Here is a 22,471-nt window from a genome sequence, read left to right as displayed (position 1 = left end):
ACCACACGTTTCCACAATCCACCTGGAAACAAGGGAGTCCACAGTGAGTACTGTCCCATCCACTGGCCGACAAAAACACTTTAACCATTCCAACAGGAGAAGTTCAGCGACCACAGTAACTAGAGCAAGAGCACTGACTATGTTCCTAGTTTAACAATCTCGCGCTGGCTGCCTCTCCGATCCTCTCTTGAGTAGTGTTTCCTTGACGATCCACAACAGGTGGCTGATTACACCAGGTGTGGCTGGCTCAAAGGCTGAAGACTCTCCAGGCCTGGTATGGCAGCAAAACTCACACACCGCAACACACACACCCAAACACAGAGACAAGGAAACAAGGGACCAGGAGCAGATCACACCAACAAACAACAATAAACAATCCACATAGTCAGATAGAAATTATAATACTCATTAAACCCAAGAACAATGCATGAGCCCTGACTCAGGCCCATCAGGTCCATCGACCGCTCAGGGAGTTTGTGTGTTTGCTCAGACACATGAAACGTTAGAGGGAACATTATCTGCAGGAAGAGCTGTATTAGACATTCTTATTATCAGAACTGCTGTCTGAACTCTGTCATACCATCATCTTCATCACAGCTTTGGCACGCGTCTCTGGAGTTTGGAAGATCCTGAGGTATTCCTCTCTGACATCCTTCAGTGGCAGTTACATAAAGTACATTATATCTTATTGGCATAAATATTGTTCACAATGGGTTGATTTTTATTTTCAAATTAAGAAAAATTGTTGAAAAATGTCCAATTCTGTAAATGAAAGGTTGCCATCTTGCTGTCTTCTTTTCCAAAACTCACTGCAAAACTTTAAGGTTGTTTAGACACTAATTAAACCGTGTTTTAGTTAACAAATAAATGTGAAACTTCATGATATTAAATCTCATTTACTTTAATAAAACCAGTGTCTGGCATGAAGTTCAGTTTGTGTTTGTCTCCATCTAGTGTTTAGTTAGAATCATTACAAAACTGTTTGACTAAACCGTGTCGTCTTTTACTATTAAAAAAACTTTTTAAAGCAATTCTCGACCCAAAAATTCTGTCTGTAGTCTCAAAACATATTTTAACCTTATATGTTTGTATGTTCCCTATTTCCTCCAAGACAAGTGACCCAATCTTGATGAAACTTTAACTAAACAATGCCTAGGCCACTGTGAGTGCCAACATTTATAAGTTATACGCAAATATTTTTATATAAATTCCTCAATCATGTACCACTGACAGTTCAGCTGAGCACCAAAGACAATGTCATAGTATAGGATGGAATGTCAGATCACAATGGTGTCTCACAATGTATCATAATAGCATTGTAACTATGTATGTGTGTTTATGTTTCTATATTTAAAAAAAATTGGGGTAGTTCAAGACTTTTGCACAACACTGCTATAACTGTTAGATTATTTACTTTTTAAATTAACAACAAACAGAATAATTGTGAAATTAACAGCATCCAGACTTGGTGAAGAATTCTCCTGGTAGGCTAAAATCAATGCTGAAGGAACAAATGTTTCTGAATACTTAGGGAGCTCTGGAGTTGGAGGAGGACTCAGATTATCCGTGCACAATGAATTCTCTAAGGAACAGTCACTTATTTGTGGGATTTCTGCATCTTCCTCCTCCTCCACATCTAGACAGCAAGTCTGCTTACAGTTAGAGTCTGAGCATGTCATGCTGTCAGATGCCTTGTCTGTGATTTTTCTGCTGATATTCAAGATGCATTCAAAAATCTCAGTCACATTATACACCATTTGTATAATGCTCATACCTGTCACTGAGTCATGAGTTTTTGGGGTAGGAGCTGGCCCTGTGATACGAGCCAGCGACGTGTTGACTTTTTTAGTAATTTCTGCTGAAAACAGCTTTACTAATCTATCCGAGTTGTGGGACTTACCTTGTGCCATGGACAGGGCTTCACCAAAACAGTGATGAAGGATGTTTCTGAAGCTGGCTTGAATATTATTTTCTGTTACTCTGCAGCAGCTGCACCCATCCTGCAAACTTACCTTATCTCCACATGCATGATTGTGCCCCTTGGCAAGAACCTGAGGTTCTACAACCTCCAGGACCAAGGCGCTAATTTCTTCTATAATCGCATGGCACATGTTGGACAACAGAATGACAACTTTTGATCCAGGGTCACCATCGGCTAAGGACGCCCACTGACTAAAAGATGAAAAAAAGATAAATAGTTGAGAAAACAAACATTTAATCAGAGTATGTGTGTGTATTAGTGATCATTTTTGCTGCTTGTAAGTTTGATGGCTTTAAATGTGTGACTTACTCCTGTGAAACATCTTTCACATAGGGGGTGATGATTTTTCCAAGATTTTCCAGGGTCAGAAGAAGCAATTTCAAATGCCTGCAATCCAATTCTCCCATTTCCTCCAACATCTAGACAGAAATGGCAGTCAGGCTTTTAGAAATCTTTGACACAATAACAAAATGTTCTGCAACGGGATTTTAAAATCGTCACTGTTAAATGCTTTGCACTACAGTTCACTAATGAAATCCAACAACTGATAAGACAAAAATATATGTGTGATATGTCACACTAACAATATACAGTATATTAACAATTTGACATTTTATATAGCAATGTACTGAAGCTTATTTGATCAGGAATAAAAGTAATTTATCCAAAAATGCTAAATGCTCAACTTTGTTTTGTTTCCTTCGTTTTTGTTGTTGTTGTTTTGTTTTTTTTACCTTATCCGGTTGGAGCAACGAAATGATTTCCACAGATTTCCTTCTGTTCACTTCACTAAATTCTGTCATGTCTTTACCGTTTAGCGCAATTGCAAACTGCACGTTTTTCAAATTATTTCCAAGTATTGATTAACCGCTGAAACTTCTTCACGACGAAAGTCTGTCTACAGTTTGAATTCTCGGGTTCTAGATAATAAAGCTGACATCACAAAGCTGACATTCGATGAGTGCGTCACTCAACAGAAACCGCATTACTTAAAGTCTCTAGTGACATTATGATGTCAGCTGACTCCGGAGCATCCTCAGTTGGACTTGACATATGCCTTTGACACCATTTGACACGTCTGGCTCTGGAGTGGTTTCGGTCGTACCTCTCCAACAGATCTTTTAGTGTTTTTGCGAATCGGTTTATGTCACATTCTAAGGATCTGACATGTGGGGTACCGCAGGGTTCAGTTCTGGGTCCTATTCTTTTTCTTTTGTACATGTTACCTCTAGGACTTATAATCAGGCAGTTCCCTGAGGTGTCTTATCACTTCTATGCTGATGATATTCAGCTCTATTGCTCTTTTAAGCCGATGGAAGTCCATAAACTGTCCTCTTTAATTAAATGTTTAGCTTCCATTGAACAGTGGCTTGGTGACAACTACTTACAGTTGAACTCTGAGAAGTCAGAAACATTAATTATTGCCCCCGACAACCAGATATCTCTAATCAAACAGCATCTTGGCTCTCTTGGCTCATCTGTTCACCTGAGCCTCAGGTACCTTGGTGTGATCTTTGATTTTGCCATGTCCCTAGAACAACACTCTCGCCAGTTGATTAGGAATTGCCTTTTTCAGCTAAGAAACATCTCCAAACTGCAAACTTTTCTGTCTAAATCTGAGTTAGAAATGGTTATTCATGCTTTTATTTCATCTCGCTTAGATTATTGTAACAGCCTTTTTCTTTGTTTGAGCAAAAGAAATCTTGACCGTCTCCAGTTAGTCCAGAATGCTGCTGCAAGGCTTTTAACTAAGGCATGAAAAAGAGAGCACATTACACCAGTGTTACGCTCATTACACTGGCTTCCAGTACATTTTAGAATTCATTTTAAAATCTTGGCACTGACTTTTAAAGCTTTGAATTGCCCCTGCCTACATTTCTGATCTTTTAGAACCCCACGCTCCCTCTCGTAGTCTGAGATCATCGAATCAAAGGCTGTTGGTAGTCCCACAAACTCGTTTTAAGACCAGAGGTGATAGATCTTTTAGAGCGGTGGACCCCTGTCACGGCTGGGGAGCAGTCGTGTGGTGTATTGAAAAAAAGGATCCAAAATGCAGGTACTGGCTGGGGTGCGAGTGAGTGTTTATTTACAGAGGTGATAAGGTGACAAAAACAGGAAGAGCAGAGCGGGGAGTAAACAAACCTAAACTGGGAAAACGAAAGAACTAAACTAAACCAAACACTCACGGGAGGAGGAGCAAAATGCACAAAGAAAGCTAGCAGAGAGACACAGAATGAATACCAGTTAACACAGAGTAATGCAGACTGACATGGAGTTAAACAGACAACACGACAGAGAGCACAGGAAAACACAGGGCTAAAATACACGGGGAGTAATCAGGGAATGGGCCACAGGACGGAGACACAGCTGGGAGAAATTAGGCTAACGAGACAGGGGAGAGGTAAAACTGAACACACTGACATGAGACATGAACTTTCAGAATAAAACAGGAAACTAACAGACACAGAACCAGACAGGACACTGAACTTGACAAGCAGACTCAAGAGCAGACACAATAACACCATGGACAGACAGAGGGAACACAGGCAGGCATGAAACAAAAACACTAACACATAGCAAACCTAAACAAAAGACAAAACAAAATAAACGAGAACAAAGAATAATATAAAGAAACACAAAACACCGAGTCCTCAGACTCAGGACCATGACAACCCCAGGTTGTGGAATGCTCTCCCTCCATCATTACGTTGTCTTGATTGTATTTATTCTTTTAAAAAGTAGCTTAAGACTCATTTATTTAGATTGGCTTTTAATTAGATGTGTGCTGTATGTTTGATTATTAATGTATTTTATGTATTTCTGTTTTATATTACTGTGAAGCACTTTGTGGTTTTTATCCTGTGAAAAGTGCTATATAAATAAATTGATTTGATTTGATTTGAAGATGACGTGATATCTTCATGAGGGATACATTTGATATGTTTCACATATTATAGACCAACAAGTTATTTATAGCAGTTTAAATACAAGCAGTCAGTTTTTGGCAAATACTGGAAATCAGTTTTTGGCAGACAATCACTTTTTGGCACAACACCTGTCCAGCCAGCCAGAGAACCCCCGGCCGCCCGCTCCGATCGGTGCCCATGCAATCCCCAAAATGCGCTGGCATGATGTCGGGCAGCATGGGTGCGAGCAACTTTTTTTTGCCGATGCCCATGATGCCGCACCCACCTCGACGCAGCGCTGTAGTCCACATAAAAAAACCGCTGCTGTCTGTACCACATTTTTCTTGTTAAGGTAAAAGGTAAATTGTTCTGCAGTAAATCAATCGACCACCAGATGAAGACAAACACTGTGACCTCCACAAATGAATCTAAATACTTTGCGATTTTGTGACTGTAGATTCATCTTAAATATTAATAACTTATTGTATACTTAAGTATACAGTATTTAGACATTTACCCGTTTATCTCTATTATTTTCAAATGTTATAGCTGTTTTTGGCTTGAATTGTAAACAGAACAAGCACTTCCTGCAGCATACATCATTTTTGCCAACATTTTGAGGAGTTGTACAGACATGCTGCTTTGTGAAATGCTTCTTTTGTTGTGCTTTAAGAATACTTACCAGCAAAGATTCATTTTACTGTTAATGTTTAACTTCAAATCCTGTTGTGATCAGTATTTGTGGTTTTCAGGGTTTTTATGGCCAAGAACAGTGTTAACGTACACAGAGCAACCTTGACCGAGACTCTCTGTTGACACTGAGTCCAGATCAGTGCCCTTGTTGTTCAAATGTTAATAAATAAAGTGTTCTTGCAACTGCACAGTGATAAACCTCAGATTACTGCCTCTTATCACATAATGTAAATATTCAGCTTTTAGCCTTTTAAATAAAATAAAGGACATTCATACGTAAATGGTTTTAGTTTATTTACCACAAAATGCTCCAAAATAACATTATAAAACATCCTGTCGTGTAAAATTAAATGGACCCTTTTACTTTTAAACTAGTGTCAGGTTATATGTTGATTATAGTTCTAAAAGACAGCACACACATTATAAACACTTTCAAACTTCAGTTACAGTTTTTCTTTTGATTAATTACATTTAATTTTAATTATATTTTTATGTGGAGGCAGTCAGTTTTCATTGATTACGTTTCAAATTTGACCGCAGCATATTTTCGATATCAAATGCCCCCGGCCACTAGAGGGCCTGGACGAAACAAGACAAAAATGTAACTCAGTGTTTTCACACACTCAGCTCTTTATAGAAACACAGATACAAGCATGTTGATACTGTATTAATGTTACTGTGTGAATGTGATTCTATAAAACCACTTCCCAGGTATTTTATAGCTTAAAGAACTAGAGAAGTGAACTAGAGAAATGTTCCCAATGAAAAATCTAAAAGTCCTGCTGTACTCCACCATTACTACTTTACTACACCATTAGAAAGACAACATCTGACCATATTGCTGGCAGTTCACCCCACTGGCACACAGAAATACCCTGCAGGTGTGTACGAGAAAAGAGCAGCATGAGAGCAGGAAGTGGTTTTCATAGTCAGTTTCCTGTAGCTTTGACAGGAAACTGACTCTTAACTGTCAACAGCTTGTAAACTCTCAGGTAGCTGATACCACATGATGTTTATTTCTCACAGATATCAGTTTAGTGGTCTTACTAAAAAAGTAAGACTGGGTCCAGAGTCTTCCATACAATATTTTTCACATATATTTGACAAAAAAGATGTTGTCCTTGGTGGTTTATTTCATTCAAGTTACCAAGAAAACGAATCTTATTAACTGTATAGGGACTGGTGATTTATTAGATTCATCCATTCATTAAATATCTTCATATTACACATCTTGCCTAATATCACGATGGATTTCTACTACTTTGCAACATGCAAAACCACATTTCCCTTGCTCATAATGTGACTGACTGAATCTGACAAGTAGGCTTCCTTTGAGGTCAAGGTGGACAACCTAAAACACACATTTTATTATAACATCTGTGGACATTTCTTTGAGTTTCACACAAATTGAATGCAGATTTGTTTTATTTTTTTTTGACAGAACAGGAAGAACAGACGGCAGGAAGTATTAAATGAAAACACTGAACTTCTCTGTGTCATTTCATGAGGAAGCAAACAGCCCAGAGAGATGGGAGTAGTGCTGCAGCACAGCAACCACAGGCAGAGCAGCTAAGTCGCGTGTTGTTGATCAACGTTTTTGCAAGACAGGAAATGAGAAACAGACAGTTAGAGGAGATACAGACTACGCTGTCTTCCTTTCGCACACGCAGCAATCTCCAAAGCGGCGGTAAATTAGGAGGGAGACAGGTGAATTCTCTTGTGAAGGTTTTTGATGCAACCTTGAAAACAGAGAGAATTTTAGTTACACCCTAAAAGTGTGAAATGGGCACTGAGGAGAAGGATCCAGAGCCTGCAGCTCAGCCAGCATCAAAGGAGCAGGGATCACCTGAGAAGGAAAATGAGCCTCCACAAACATCTGAGACCAGCGACCCTCTCAACACATACAAGTGGCACACTGGCTCCAAGGGAACCCTCAATGAGCAGAAAGAAGAAGGAGAAGGAACACCGGCATCCTCCACATCTGCCATGGAAAAAATTCAGAAGGCCTCCAGCAACAAGTGGAGCAAGATGCAAAACTGGCGCAAGGCCTTGAGCGAGGACCCCGGAGAAAAGAATTCATCCAATGGAAAAAGCAGCGATGCAGCCAAGCCTGAAAAAGCCTCCGGAGGGACAAGAAAGAACCCCTTCAGGAGGGCCCTGTCCGAGCCTCCTGGGTCTCTGTTTGCAGCCCTCTCCACTGCCAATTCGGCTCACGCAGCTTCATCCTCTGCTGCGGCCACTTCTGCTGGCACAGACGCCTCGGGCGCTGCCTCCAGTGACCCCTCACAGAAAGGGGGCGGAGGGGCACTTTTTAAAAAATATCTTCGGAGTGTGTCCCAGAAGCTCAAGAAGCCAAAGCTACAGCCCCGCAACAGCACGCCATCCCTTGCAGGTAAGACTAGTACAACAAAAGTGCAGCGTACACACAAAGCCCTGCGCATTAAGGTCATTACTCAATCCAAATATTATGTGAAATATCAGAAAATGTTTCCTATTTGCGATCACACAATTTGTGATTTCCTGTTAAGTAGTTAGGACCATTTAATAACACTCAGCAGTAGGAGTGGTTTGGGTGACCTCTGTCAAAAGTGCATCTGGAAATTTCATCTGCAATGTTATTATTAAGACTATTTTAGCATCTGGCTCAGTATTAAACACATGTAGAAATAATTAAAGAGAGAAGCTGAGAAATAAATAGGCTTACATTATGTTAAAATACATTATAAATATAAATCATTTATAAATCACAAGTAAAAGAGTGGATCTCGGAAAAGTTACAGGTTATGAAAGTGATGAAAGAGTTAAATACAGCCAAACACCACTGAATGACTTTGACACTTCCAAAATATCTTAAACATCAGCAAACAATTTAAACAAAATGTTGTAAAGATATTTGAGCCATTACCCAGTAAAGTAAATGATAGTGTGAACTCGGATATTGTGACAAATCTGATGTCTATTGATGGCTATTTAAAGTCCCCTAACCTCAAGAAAGCTCTTTTAAAAGATTTGTAGATGCCACATTTACATCCTCAAATAAACAGTAAAAAATATCAGTACAAAGACAAAAGGAAAGTCTGTAACTGTTGGAATATTTTCTAAACAAACAGTAAGTATTATAGGCCGAGATTAAAACATTAGTAGTAGCAGCAGTAGTGGTAGTAGTAGTAAATCTCTGAGGCAAGTGTGGAGTCATTGGACAAGCTTAAAATCTAAGCCCTGCGCCCTTCAAGTCTATGTTTAAGGACTCTCTCCTTGTAGATAACAGATTTCTCTCCTTCTAAAAAGCAGAACCCAGACAATCGTCATTATCTCATTTCAGACATGAATCATTGCGAGACCAAAACCGCCAAAAGAGCAGAGAAATGACCCAGAAATTCAAAGCAACTGAAGAACTGCAAACCAGCACCCACACTTAACTAGATTCACTAACTTCCCCAGCGCTGAGACACAAATGCATACTAAGAGGTACATGGCTAAAAAATGTACAGCAACATAATGTGTTGTTGTGACACAGAAGTGTCTGTGCCCCTTATGTGAAAATGGTAGGGAAATCCAACCAGAAGCCTTCCTGCTGTTAAGATACAAAATATGAACTCTAGTCAGATTTGCACACATTGTGCAGAAACTAAAAAGGAGTGTCCTCAGACAGCTAATACAAATGATGTCTGAACATTTGTCTAATGAATCAGAAACCTCAATCCACCTCAGGACAGATTCAAATAGTTGTACCTATACTGAAGTTCTCTAGACGTCTTTCATCTCAGCTGACAGGAAGTGAGAGAAACATCTGCAACACACACAGACAGATCATGCAGGTGTGAGCCAAATGAGGCATGGCTGCATGGAGAAGATACCATATTTTATTATTAAAAAGAACAAGAAGAAAATATAATTGCTTTAAAAAACAAGCATTACTTTTCCTGCCACCTTCTGCTCTCCTGGGCTTTTATGCATGTTTTAGTGATGCAATATTATCTTTATCTTCTGCTGGCGTTTCAAGAACAGCGTATACTTGATAGTAAGATAATGTAAACATTAAGACGACATAAAAGCACAATGGATGTTGACATCGAGTAAAAAAAAAAAAAAAGACACAAAAAACCTAACGACAGCCCACAGGATGTGCGCAGGCCTTCATGGCGTGTAATAAAAAAGAGAGACCAATAGCGTCAGTGGCCAAGGCAACACCTCAAATGGGAGTGGCCAATCGCTGTGTGAGATAAGTGTCATTACCAAAAATCAAAAACAAACCAGCCCGGCAGCATACGCCTCCAGTTAAGCAGTATCTGTACATCATAAACAATTGACTGTCAGTTCTTCAAAGTGAGAGAAATCAGCACATATTCAGCATGTGATTACATGTGTATACTGACCTTACATGATTGATCAGTATCAAAATGTGTTTGTCTGTGCGATGTTTACTTGAATTGCAGGTTTGAATGAGGTTGTGCCGACACCAGCCGGACCCTGCGAACTCTCAAGACTGCAATGGGTCCCGCCTCAGGAGGTCCCCTTATGGGACATCAGCAACTGTTGCCTGGAAGATGGGCAGATTCTCATTTCCCCAGAGGAAGAGGTACCCACAGCTAACAGCATGTTATTTACACTGATTTCAAATCATGTTGTCATAACCACGGAGAGTAAAAAATGCCCGTTTTTGTGTGTCCGTCTTAGCCAACAATGTGGACTCGAAACCGTGTCAGCAGCTGCTTGTCCAACCTCAGCATGCAGAACCTTGTAGACATTGACACAGGTCCGTATACACACGTAAAGCGAACAAAATGATGTGCAGATTAAAATGCAATGAAGAGAAATCATCAAACACCCCCAGCTTAACTGCTACTGACATCAGCCATGACTATTGCACTATTTCCGCAGAAGACACAGAGGAAATAGCTAAATGTTTGTTCTTGGCAATGTCTGTAAGATCGCTTCCTCTGTGTTTTTTTTTCCCTCTGGGGAAGATAGCATCAAGACAGGGTTTTAGCAGTCCAATGAAAACTCGCAGAAAGACAGAGCGCTATGATATAGTCGGTATCTTCCATCCATGCAGTTTAGATATTTTGCTTAGAAGAGGTTCAGACACTGCACTGTGGAGGTGTTCGATCCTGCAGCGACTGGCCGGGTGACTCAATCGGCTCTTTTGAAGACGACAGAAAGGAAATGATAAAGACACAGAGGCTGAAGTAACAGGACTTTTGCACACACCTCTGGACTAAATGATAGGATTTAAACGCTGGATTGTTTGTGGTGGGAATTTGGGTAAGCAGCGAAAAGAAAATCGGACACCTGTGTAATCTTGTAATGAAACACATCAATATCGCTGACTTTAGATAAGCAAAAGAGGATATCGTGATCTCCAGTTAGAGATATAAATTTTCTGACTAAAAGGTTAAAATGTTCACACAAAACAGGAAAAATCAAAATGGAAACATTTACGTTTGTTCTATGTAAAGCTGCAGTACACTATGTGTTATTTAGTGACATATGTGCAATTAGTTAACTTTACTGAGAAAGGTCTAGCTATCAGATTACAGCTATAAACCACATCCTGAACCGGCTCATCTGAACCCATCTGGAAATATTAAAACCTTTTGCTTGATGTTTTTGAGAGTCTTCAGTAGAAATTATTTGTGTTAGATGAGTGAAAAAAAAAAATTAAATTAAAATTAAAAATTTTTATTAAAAAAAATAAAATGTTTGTTTTCATATCAGCAAAAAATCACAGGTTATTTAACCCCAGGTGCTCTCATATGACCTGGAAGTCACTTACCATAATGGAACTTAGCCAATTTTAATTGTATTAATATTCATGCTATTCCTGCTTCACCAGCGCACAATATCTGCTCTAAAGTTAGGCTGCCAACCATTTGATTTGATGCCTGGAAACAACTGACTCACAAAAAGGAAGAAATATGTAGAAGTACTGACCACAAACTCTAAATGGAAATAATCAGTACTGCCTATAATTTCATTTAGTTAAGCCAACTTGTCCTGCCAACACTAATGAAAAACTGACAGAGAATTTCATTTTCATCCCATTCCCTAGAATGCAGCCCCGACCATGGGGGCCAGCTTGGTCCTCGACCAAAGGCTCAAGATGGCGGTGTGAGGGTGAGTGCAGTATGCGCTAGAGACAATCTTTGCGCTAGTTTTCCTTTTCCTGTTGATACAACACATAATTGCCCAAATGCACTGTGTTTGCATTCTTCACCCGTAGGGACTGATCAAGCGACGTCTTGAGAACAAAGCCAAGAGGAATAGCAACACCCAGCTAAACCAACAGGGACTTAACAAAGGACGCAGGTAAAGTGCACTGCTGTGTTTTTCAAAGCAGATATACTGCACTCCATATCCACCTTTGGTCTAAAGTAACTTCTCTCATTGTCTTTCATAATTTAAGGCCAAACTCTTATCTTCAAAAAACCCTGCTTATAATCCATCTATCATGTTCTTAATCACTTCTTCAACAATAGACTAACCGATCAGTTTCATAGTAAACCTCACTAAAAGTCCAAGAAGCTTGCAAAGAAAGCAACTGGACGTCTTTAAGTTTTGGAAACTTAAACAAGTTAAGCATGACCTGGTTGACCTGGTTGAGAGAGAACCTACACACAGATAAAACCTCACTGAAGAATAATTCAAACATGTTGGCTAAAAATTTGGGGAAAATAAGACTTTGCAAGATGTTCTTTTTAAAAACAACCACAGTGTTAATGTAATGTCTCTGTAACGCTCTGCAACCTTCGGTCCTTCTTTGCCGTTTCTGCAGGACGTAAAGTTTCTGACTCGCGCTCTTGTTAAGTAGCTTGGATGCCTTCCGGTAGCAAAAACGAGGTGAAGGAAAAAATGGGCAAAACATTTATTTTCCATATAAATCGAAAGGTACAAAAAAATGCCTCTGGTGGGAGCTCCGTTTACATTCCCTCTATGTTACAACAAAAAAAACCATTAAAACGGCGACAGTCAGAAAACTGTTGCTCCACGTCCTGCTTGCTTACCTAACCTTTTACCCACACCTCTCCGCATGCGGGCCAAATACACACCCCCTTTACGACATCTATCAACACTTTACAACAACAACAAACTAACAAAGCAGGATTAATTTATGGAGCACAGCCTATTACATTATAACATAAAATGATCAAGATTATAATAGAAACTTAAAGATCATGACAAATACTTAAATATGGCATGATGTAACTGAGTAAAATATTGGCCTGGACTATCCAAGCTCCAACAGTCTCGATGGTAAAACAACCTGCAGGTAGTGAAAGTGTACATTGTGAGTACCTTTGACAAATCTCCATCTCCTTTTTTCGACTGAATTCTTCCACTGTGTTTAATTTTAAGGCTCTATGAATCCCGAGAGTCTGTGTCAATTCCAGTCAGTCCAGTGGGGACGCTAGATCTGAGTGCAGACACCAGCACCGTCATCAGACCGGTCCACAGCTCCATTCTGGGGGAGAAGTACTGCTTTGAGGTAGACTTTAAAGGGGCACTCCCATAGATTCATTAACGAGTACCGTAAAGTATTCCACGACCACTAACTGTTAGTTTCAATGTGTTATAGGTGATAAACTCTGAGAACACCCACTGCTTCGGCTGCTCCTCGGCTGCTGAACGTGACCGCTGGATTGAAGATCTGAGACGAGCTGCCCAGCCCAACAAGGTGAGCTTTCAGCCGCCGGTCCCACCGGTCACGCAATATTCAAATTGTGTTGTGCTACTAATAACATTCATTGTATTCACAGGACAACATCGAGCGCACGGAGAACTCGTTGAGTCTGTGGGTTAATGAAGCCAAGGATCTGCCACCCAAAAAGCGTTATTACTGTGAGGTACACCTGGATGGCACCTTGTTCGCCCGCACGACCAGCAGAGCTGTTGGCAAGCTCCCAAACCGTTCCAGCCTGGCAGCAGATGGCTCCGGTGGGTCTTCGGGAGGCCTGGGGGCCAGTGGAGGTGCGACTGGAGGGTGCCAACTGTTCTGGGGAGAATTCTTTGAGCTCGACAACCTGCCTTGTATCTCCCAAATCAGCCTGCACCTCTTCCGGGAAGAAGAGCCCAAGAAAAAGCGGCATTCCCGAGACGACTCCAGTCTACACCCTCTGGGAAGCGTGACCATACCTTTAGCTGACATTCGAGGGAGGACCTATCAGGAGAAGTGGTACCCCATCACTCCATATAAGGCGTCAGGCTCAGCAGGGAACAAAGAAGCTCTGGGGCCGCAGGCTTCACTCCGCATCAAGGCCCGTTTCCAGAACTTGCAAGTTCTGCCGATGGAGAAATACAAAGAGTTTGCCGAGTATGTGACTGTGGATTATGTAGAAATGTGCAGAAACTTGGAGCCACTTCTGAATGTGAAGGAGAAGGAAGAGCTGGCAGGAGCTCTGGTCCATGTACTCCAGAGCATCGGCAAGGCCAAGGTAAAGAATGAGCATAAATTAAAAAATTTTTTAATGCAATTTATGAATCAAACGTTATTTTTTCACAATATGTATCAAAAATACAACCGGAAGCATATTCAGACGTAAGTTTTTATTCCTCAGGAATTCCTCATTGATTTGGGCAACGATGAGGTGGAGCGTCTTGGAGAAAAAGAAGCAATGATCTTCAGAGAGAACACACTGGCCACTAAAGCTATAGATGAATATATGAAGCTGGTTGGTCAGAAGTACCTTATCGACACACTAGGTGGGGCAGATCAGTCCTAAAGGTGGCTGCTTGTATTCAATCGTACTGGTATTGTATGTACTGGGTTTTCCTGAACTCTATGCTTTCTTTTCATTGCAGGAGAATTCATCAACCGTCTATATGCATCGACTGAGAACTGTGAAGTTGACCCTCGTAAATGTCCTGCGGCTGAACTGTCAAGCAACCAGAAGCACTTGAGGGAAACCTGTGAGGAGGTGGTGCAGAAGATCATTGAGCTCCATGGGTGAGAGAAATCAGCTTAACATACAATAAATGATTTGGGCATCTCTCACATTCAGAGATCTCATACTTGACATGCTTCTTTCTACTAGGCCTTTTCCTGAAGAGTTAAACAGGATCTTCTCCAGCTGGGTGGAGGTGTGTGAAGACCAGGGCAAACCGGAGATTGGCCATCGGCTCATCTCTGCTTCCCTCTTCCTTCGTTTCTTGTGTCCTGCTATCCTCAGTCCTTCCCTTTTTGGTCTGACGCAACCGTACCCGGAGCCAAACACCCTGCGTACCCTTACGTTGACAGCCAAAGTCATCCAGAATCTGGCCAACTTCACCTTGTCAGTAGTTTATGTCACGTTTGTGCATTTGTTCCTGGGCAAATTGTTTGCTTTTGTTTGTTTGTTTTGGCATACTGAAAGATATAATCTGGGAATATGGATAAAGATATTTTTTGTTGCACCTGTACAATAACAATAAAGGGCCTGAAATAAATACCTAAAGTAAATTAAATTTGTTGTTTTTACTTAGGTTCGGGGAAAAGGAGGAGTACATGCTCTTCATGAATGAATTCCTGGAGCAGCACTGGGATGGAATGAGAGGCTTCCTACAAACGGTGTCGAGTGGAGACACTGAGATTGCAATGACGTCATTTGACGGCTATGTGGATTTGCCTCTGCGTTTGGCTGTGCTCCATGGACTGCTGGTGGACATCATCTACCAGAAGGACCAGGTAGGCAGGCAAACTAGTCCAGTTTGGTAGTTAGTTTTAAATTGTGTGACTCTTGCATTGCATGGCTCCACTAGCTAGCTTAACCACAGTGGAAGACAATTTATAAGCAGCTATCAGGGGGATACTTATAATTATAGAGTTTATATGAAGATTTCATTTCATTTATTTATTTATAAAGCACATTTAATAACGACAGGGAGTTGACCAAAGTGCTGTACAAAATAACAATTAAACAATGACATTAACAACAACAACAGGTAAGAAAATTAAAAGAAAATTAGGATAAAAGAATTGGTAACTCTCATACAGTTTCAAAAGCCAGAGTAAAAAAATATGTTTTAAGATGCGATTTAAAAAGTGTAACAGTTGGGGCCTTTCTAATGTGGAGAGGTAGATCATCCCACATTTTTGGTGCCACAACCGCAAATGCCTGATCTCCTCTATGAACCATCCTAGACTTATGTAAGGTAAGGAGCAGGTGATTGCTTGATCGAAGGGCTCTAGAGGGCGTATAAAGCTGCAAAAGGTCAGACAAATAGTCCAGTGCTTGGCCATTTAGCACTTTATAAGTCAAAAGTACGATTTTGAATTTAATTCTAAAACGCACTGGAAGCAAATGAAGGGACGCAAGCACCGGAGTAATATGTTGGTGTTTCTTCACACGAGTCAAAAGGTGAGCTGCAGCATTCTGTACAAGTTGGAGCCGGGCCAAGCTGGACTGACTGACAGCCACATATAGATAACTTCAGTTCCAAATGTCAGTTATACATGGTGTACTCACGCACTAATTCTAACCTTTAAGATTGTGTTGACAAGATGGAGGCTGTACAGGACTGTTTCCAAACGCTTTTGCTGTGGCCCCCAAGTGGACTATGGGGGTACTGCAGATAAAGTCAGAAGCATGACATAAATAGATAAATATTATTAGAAGATATTATTTTTATTTTTCTGACCCCCCCCCCCCCCCCAACACACACACACATACATTTTTTTAATCTGTCAGGTGACCTAAGTAAAACTATTGATAGTGAACTACAGATACAGAAGGAAATAATCTTATTCTTGTGATCAGATTTCTGATTAAAGATAGGGTTTGATTTTTGTTATCTAGTTACACAGATTTAAGAGATTCACAGCTACCCCTTTATCCCATATAAAGATTTGTAAACAGAATCCTAATTCTAACACTAAACACAGGAACTCCCAGAGAGCAGCCATTTGGCTTTTCTACGTTTAAAACCCGCCAACCAGCCAAATGGCAGGTAGGCTTTTAGCTAATATCCTGAACTGAACTGTGGACTGCTGCTTTTGTTATGTAAATAAGGTGGTGCTGAGCCGTTAGGGTTAGGGGTTAGGGTTGGCCTAACCCCTTAGGGTTAGGCTAGGGCTTAGGGGTTAGGGTTAGCCTAACCCCTAACTGTGAACTTCCTTTCCTGTTGAGGTCAATGAAATTGTCATCTTGCGGGGTTTACTAGGCTGCTGGTCAGCAAACCTTTGAAACCCACAGTATAACCCTAACCCTGCAGTATATTGCAAGGGTTATTATATTGCAGGTAATAACCCTTGTGGGTTAGCCTAACCCTAACCCACAAGGAAACTTGTGTTTCTGTTTGCCATCTTAGGGAGAAATCAACACACATGGGTGTATTTCCTTTGTTGCTGAGATTTATTGATAAAAACAGTACAAAAAAAAAAAAACAACAAACAAAAAACTACCATTTGTACACATATTTACAAATAATAATAAAAAGTGAGTGAGTACATTTCAACATTTTCAGCAATCACTCACTATCCTGGCACTGCCATGGTATCTGTAGTCTGCATTTACCACATGTGTATCTGTAGCAGTGAACACATCGCACAGTGGCATGATTGTTCTTGCATTTGTGTTTGACCTAACACATGGCTCTTTTTCCAGGGCTAGGTGTGGAGGGTTGTGTCCAAAGCAACTGTTCTTTTCTTGCCTTCTTCCCAGCCATATGAGAGTGAGCCAACTCTCTTGCAAATGTACTTCCCTTGCCAAGATATGGGAAGACATTGCAAATGTACTTGGATTTTAGGTCGCAAGCCACCCAAAACTTGATCCCAAACTTGTCAGGTTTACTTGCAATATACTGCAGGGTTAGGGTTATACTGTGGATTTCACAGGTTTGCTGACCAGCAGCCTAGTAGACCCTGCAAGATGACAATTTCATTGACCTCAACAGGAAAGGAAGTTCACAGCTTTTAGCAGCTCCCCACCCCCACACACTAACAAAGAGGCAGTTGGCAGTTAGAAATCGGCAATCATTCAGTAACAACCTAATTTACATATGAATTGATGCTAAAAAACTAGCCAATTTAGCTTCCACTTGGCTGACTTGGGCTTAGAAAAGCCTGGGACTTCCAGTGTAAATAGGTCACTGGTAGGTTAAGAGATTAAAAGGCCTTGTAGGTGTGTGTGGTGTGTATCACTGTGTTGTTTGGTCATAGATGTAGTTTTTCTCTCAAGTTTACCAGAAGCAATTATGTATCCATTCACTATATAAATATACTTATTTCATGCTTTGTGTATAAGTGAAGGTTAACATGCTACTTGTTTCTCCCTCAGGAAACAGTTGACAAGCTGCACCCTCTGCCTTCAATTCTGAACCAAATAACAGAGTCACTAGGCCCTGAAGCACCTCGGATAGATATTAACAGGTATGTTGATTTGTGTGATTTGTCTATCATATTAGTTCTGCTGCGTGTTACTAAAACAGTGCTATTCCTGCAGCCAAACAGGACACATCAAGCCAGTGTATATTCCTCCTAAGGACTTGAGCAAGTACAGCCCTCTCCAGTCGTCTCTCCAGCATATTCCTCAGGAATCCAAAAGCACACGTGACAACAGGTCAGTTTCAAAGGGGCACAGTGGAGGTCAGACACAGCTCCTCCCAATGTCAGTGTGGAGGAAGGACTCACTCAAGCTATTCAATTACAAATCCAGTTTGGGTCAGATAGATTTGATTTTTTATTCCATTTAGCATCCTTTGTCTGTGCATTTTAAACATGATACAATGTGTTCATTGGCATTTAAATAATTAACAATGATCCGTTTATTCACCGTGGATGTCAGGAGTCAAAGGAGGAAACCGATCGCCAGAACTCAGAGTGCCCCACACAGACGTCCGGCACAAGTAAAACGTGAGATGAAGAGGCAAACGAGCTCCGAGGCTCTGCCGACATCTGACCACGAACAGGAGGCGGATCCCAACCAACCACTTATCTCACCACCAAATACTGTGAGTATAAACAGGAACTGTGAACTGCCTGTAATAGCAACTGAGCTGCGCAGCTCATGTTCTCGTGTTTATGCAAAAAGGACTTCAGCTTTTCATACAGGACGCTATAGTTCATACTCTAAAGCCTTTACACAATAAACAGCCTTGGCCATTTTTAATAACCAAGCATGACTAGATTTTATACAGAAATACTATGAATCTGTTTTTGTTTATCTTATCTCTACTGTATCTTTTGTCTGCGAAAGAAATGTTGTAATATAATTACAACATTAAGTGTTTAAAGACATTACAAAACATAATTACATTTATCTTCTTCTTGCAAAACAACTTTACTCTATTGTAATAAAAGTAGAAAAAAATGAATAAAGTTACATCTGAGTCAGTTTATATATTACAGTGTGCATATGTCATATGATATGTCAGTGTAACAGCAAAATACAGATAAATTTGTTTCTAATCAACAACAAAGTACGGTTCTTATCACAGTCAGGCTGGTTTTTTTTATCCGTTGTTACTTCCTTTCTTTTGCTCAAGTTAAATCTGGATCAGATTGTTTCTAGATTTGTAATATTTAAACATTTTACGCAGAAACACTCAAAATATTCAGATTAATGGAATTCCTGAGAGCCGTACATTATTGCAAAACATTACATTGCATTGATTGGAAGTGGACAAACACTTATCCTTGCCACACTTGCCAGGTCCAAGTTTTATGAGTAGTGGATAAAAAAACATTTTTATGTCTAGGAATATCACAACAGCATACATAAACACAGATCAGGGGTCTTAAGTAGCACCTCTGAGTCTTCTGTAAGTGCACACATATTTTTTCAAGTTTCACCGAGAGGAATAACACGGGGAGTTTCTGCTCATGTTTTCCCAGAGCATCTCTGTCAAGCGTGCACCTGCACCGGTTCCCTGGATTAAACCCGGGGACCCCAACCCACCAGGCAGCCACAGCCGGCAACCGAGCGAGATCAAGACTGAGAATGAGCAATTCAGCTTACTGGATAAGGTATGTCAAGCCTCCTACATATTATAGTGACAGTGTAAAGTGTTTGCTTTCAATGCTACAGTTTATATGATGTCTACGTGTAATGACAGCATGCTCAGGAGCTGTCGGAGCTTCGCCTGGGCATAGAGCAGGTGACGGAGCGCGAACTGGACATGGCTAAGCGCCTGGAGGACTTCATCATCCAAAGTCAGGACCAGAATGCAATACTGCAGGAAGAGGTCAACGAGCTCAGGAATGTGCTGGCTATGCGTGAGGAGCAGCTTGCCAGCGCCACCTTCAGGTTAGTCTGTGCATTAATGTGTGTGTGTTCCATTTGAAAGTAAACACAAGGTGTGACTAAAGAAATTGAAAAAATCTTTATCCAGTTTAAATTTGGAGGATCTCATACTTTAAACCAGAAGGTCGTGCATCTCTGGACAGTGTTGAGAGCACCTACTATTTTAGATCTCTCAGTGACAGTCATGTTCGATCAGCTTGCACTCGTGCAGTGGGATCTCCCTCCATGTGTCAAAATCTTCTGACCTCTGAATCCTCTTTCTCACACTACACAAAAAGCTGCACACTTGTAAATCGTGCTCATGCACCGCTACAACTGCTCCAGAGCACTGGCACCAAGGCATCATCCTGTCTTCCTTAAAGTACTGCACCTAAATTCTATAGCTACCTAAGATTTGATCCCACAACGAACCAATCAGTGTTGAGCACACACATTTAAAAGCACACTCTATCTGAGCTCGTAAACTGTGGACTCTTACTTACTACAACTAGACGCCTAGCTTTCATCAGCATTGATTATTCTCCACATTTAATTCATGTCAGTTTTAAAAAGTGTTTGGTCTCTAGAAAGGTCAAGACCGAGGTGACCACACGCAGAAGATCAGCCAAAATTGAAATCAGGAAAGAGTTTTTAGATTTGAGTTTTTTATCGATCAGTTCTCAGAACGTTTTGATCACACCTCATATATTCTGTTTTTAAAGCATGCATTTTGTTTGTGCTTTATCCTGTTCAATCTGCAACCTCAGTGTTTCTCTCTTAACAGCATGTCTTCTTATCTGTGTGTTTTGCAGGCTGGGTGTGATTGAAGAGGAAAGGGAGGAAGATGAGAGGAAGCTGAGTGTTGCCATTGCAGCAGCCGAGAGAGTGAATGTGCTGGTAAGTGAGATGAAGAAAGTCCACTGTCAAAGAACAGTGCTTGTAAATAGTTCACTTCAAGATCCACATTTTTATTCTCCTGAACCCCACAGAGCAGTGTGCGCTGGTGCTCCCTGGTGGGCTATGATGGTACTGCAGGTCACCTGCCTTGATTTGATCTAGAGAGTATCCGGTATTTTGTCAGTCATCACGAAGGAAGTCCTTATTCTTAGCCTAATGAGTTGATCAGAGATGAGGTTTAAGGGTCCAGTGGGATGCAAAAGATTTTCGCATTTTAAGTTGAGATAGAAAAATAGAACCAAACCACTGATTTTTAAAATTTTCAGAAATCAAAAACTTTCTGGTAAAAGAATTTGTGTCCATAGAGAGAACGCTAACATAAAACAGTTCACTTAAATTATTAACTAGTAACATTTAGTACTTTTATATATAATTATAAATTTAATGATTTTATTTTCTGCTCTGTTCTGACCTGTGCAGCTACCGCAGGCTTTGGAATTTAGCCTAGGAATACCTACTTTTTTACGCTCTATATGCAATTTAATTTAATTTATGAGCCATATAACTGTATGATATTTATAAATGACACTTTGAGTCATGCTACCAGTAGAGATGGTCACCTCTCTTTGCAAGCCCAGTGAAGGAGTGAAGACAGCCAGAACTGGCTTAGAGCATCTCAGTCCAGCCCTAGAGGTCCTTAAATTAAAACGTAGCAAACTAAAAGGCAGAAATATATTCATTAGTCTCTTAAAAACTGTAATGGAATCTGCTATTTAATAACAGAGGGTGCAGGTTATGTTTACTATGCAGGCAAACACAGTCTGCCTCAAATCGTAGAAGCTACCTGTGTTACCTTAATCATCAGCAGTCACTGAATTCTCTGAGATTTGTGATCATTTCATAAACAACAGTGTATTTTACGCCTGATTAAATTAAACCCTCAAAATATTTAACAGAATGCCGGTGACTTTACTTTAGGGGAATGCCAAAACCTTATGCAGGAAAAAGCCCGGGTCACTGCTGATAGATAAACATCCTCTGCATATTTCAAACACTGCCTCTATTGTTATCAGTAGGCTAAAAGATTACAGTTTCATATGCTGTAGACCCATAAAAACTGAACATTTAAAAGCAGTTAAATGCAACTATGCTGATTAAGTTTTATAAGAAATGATCTGAGAGTGGTTTAAGTGTATTTGATGCCCTTTAAACAAGCTAATTTGTGTTTCTTAACCAAATATGTTCCCTTTAAGGTACTGGATATTTAAAGTTTAGCAACAGTGGATGATTTCAGCATATTAACCGCTGTTTTTAATGTGCTCACACAGGAGGAGCAGTTTGCAGGTCTGCTAAGGGACCTTCAACAGCTCAGCGAGGCGTACAAGAGCAGCCAAAACAACACACAGCATCCTGAAAAACCACTCAACACCACCTGAACCCCGAGAAAAAGGGTTACGCTTTGGGCTTCACAGTTTTTATACACACACACACACACACACACACACAGCCTGATGCCACAATCATGAATTCCTGGTTAGATATAAGTTTATTTTATAAAGATACCCATAATGAACTCCAGTTAAGGTGAACATGAAGGCTGTAGGATTTGTTCGCATTTCCTCTTTCACTGTATCTCTGCTTGTAAACCGTTCTTTTTAAATAAAAAAAAGCTGCTCCCCAATGTTTTTCTATTTAAGGACTCTATTTTGCATGTGTCATGGTAAGAGGTCTATTTTGTGTCTATTTTAATCAAGAATAATCACTGTAACTTGATTATGATTATGGATTTGTAGGGACAG

At 40.4% G+C, this 22,471-nt stretch overlaps 2 protein-coding genes across 2 annotated transcripts; one reads left to right on the top strand and one right to left on the bottom strand.

Annotated features, from left to right (window-relative positions):
• Positions 1-1,369: 1,369 nt before the first annotated feature.
• On the bottom strand, positions 1,370-9,344 carry LOC148102620 (uncharacterized). The gene is made up of 3 exons (XM_087842143.1): positions 9,313-9,344; positions 2,291-2,400; positions 1,370-2,172 (listed from the first exon to the last, which is right to left on the bottom strand). Exons 2-3 carry the CDS (start codon positions 2,398-2,400, stop codon positions 1,407-1,409), a joined length of 876 nt encoding a protein of 291 aa, XP_087698269.1. The 5' UTR covers positions 9,313-9,344; the 3' UTR covers positions 1,370-1,406.
• On the top strand, positions 7,229-22,347 carry rasal3 (RAS protein activator like 3). Its single transcript, XM_087842142.1, has 19 exons — positions 7,229-7,972; positions 10,017-10,159; positions 10,258-10,336; positions 11,633-11,697; positions 11,804-11,889; positions 12,937-13,066; positions 13,157-13,255; positions 13,338-14,012; positions 14,136-14,280; positions 14,380-14,524; positions 14,613-14,849; positions 15,040-15,241; positions 17,832-17,923; positions 17,997-18,113; positions 18,339-18,504; positions 19,388-19,519; positions 19,609-19,799; positions 20,588-20,672; positions 22,001-22,347. Exons 1-19 carry the CDS (start codon positions 7,363-7,365, stop codon positions 22,106-22,108), a joined length of 3,507 nt encoding a protein of 1,168 aa, XP_087698268.1. The 5' UTR covers positions 7,229-7,362; the 3' UTR covers positions 22,109-22,347.
• The last annotated feature ends 124 nt before the right edge of the window (positions 22,348-22,471 follow it).

This window comes from Neolamprologus brichardi, chromosome 6 (assembly GCF_056152115.1).
Source record: "Neolamprologus brichardi isolate AB-2024 chromosome 6, ASM5615211v1, whole genome shotgun sequence".
NCBI classification, from domain to species: domain Eukaryota; kingdom Metazoa; phylum Chordata; class Actinopteri; order Cichliformes; family Cichlidae; genus Neolamprologus; species Neolamprologus brichardi.
Note: the sequence above shows the minus strand (reverse complement) of the source record. Positions and strands in the feature narration are given on the sequence as shown.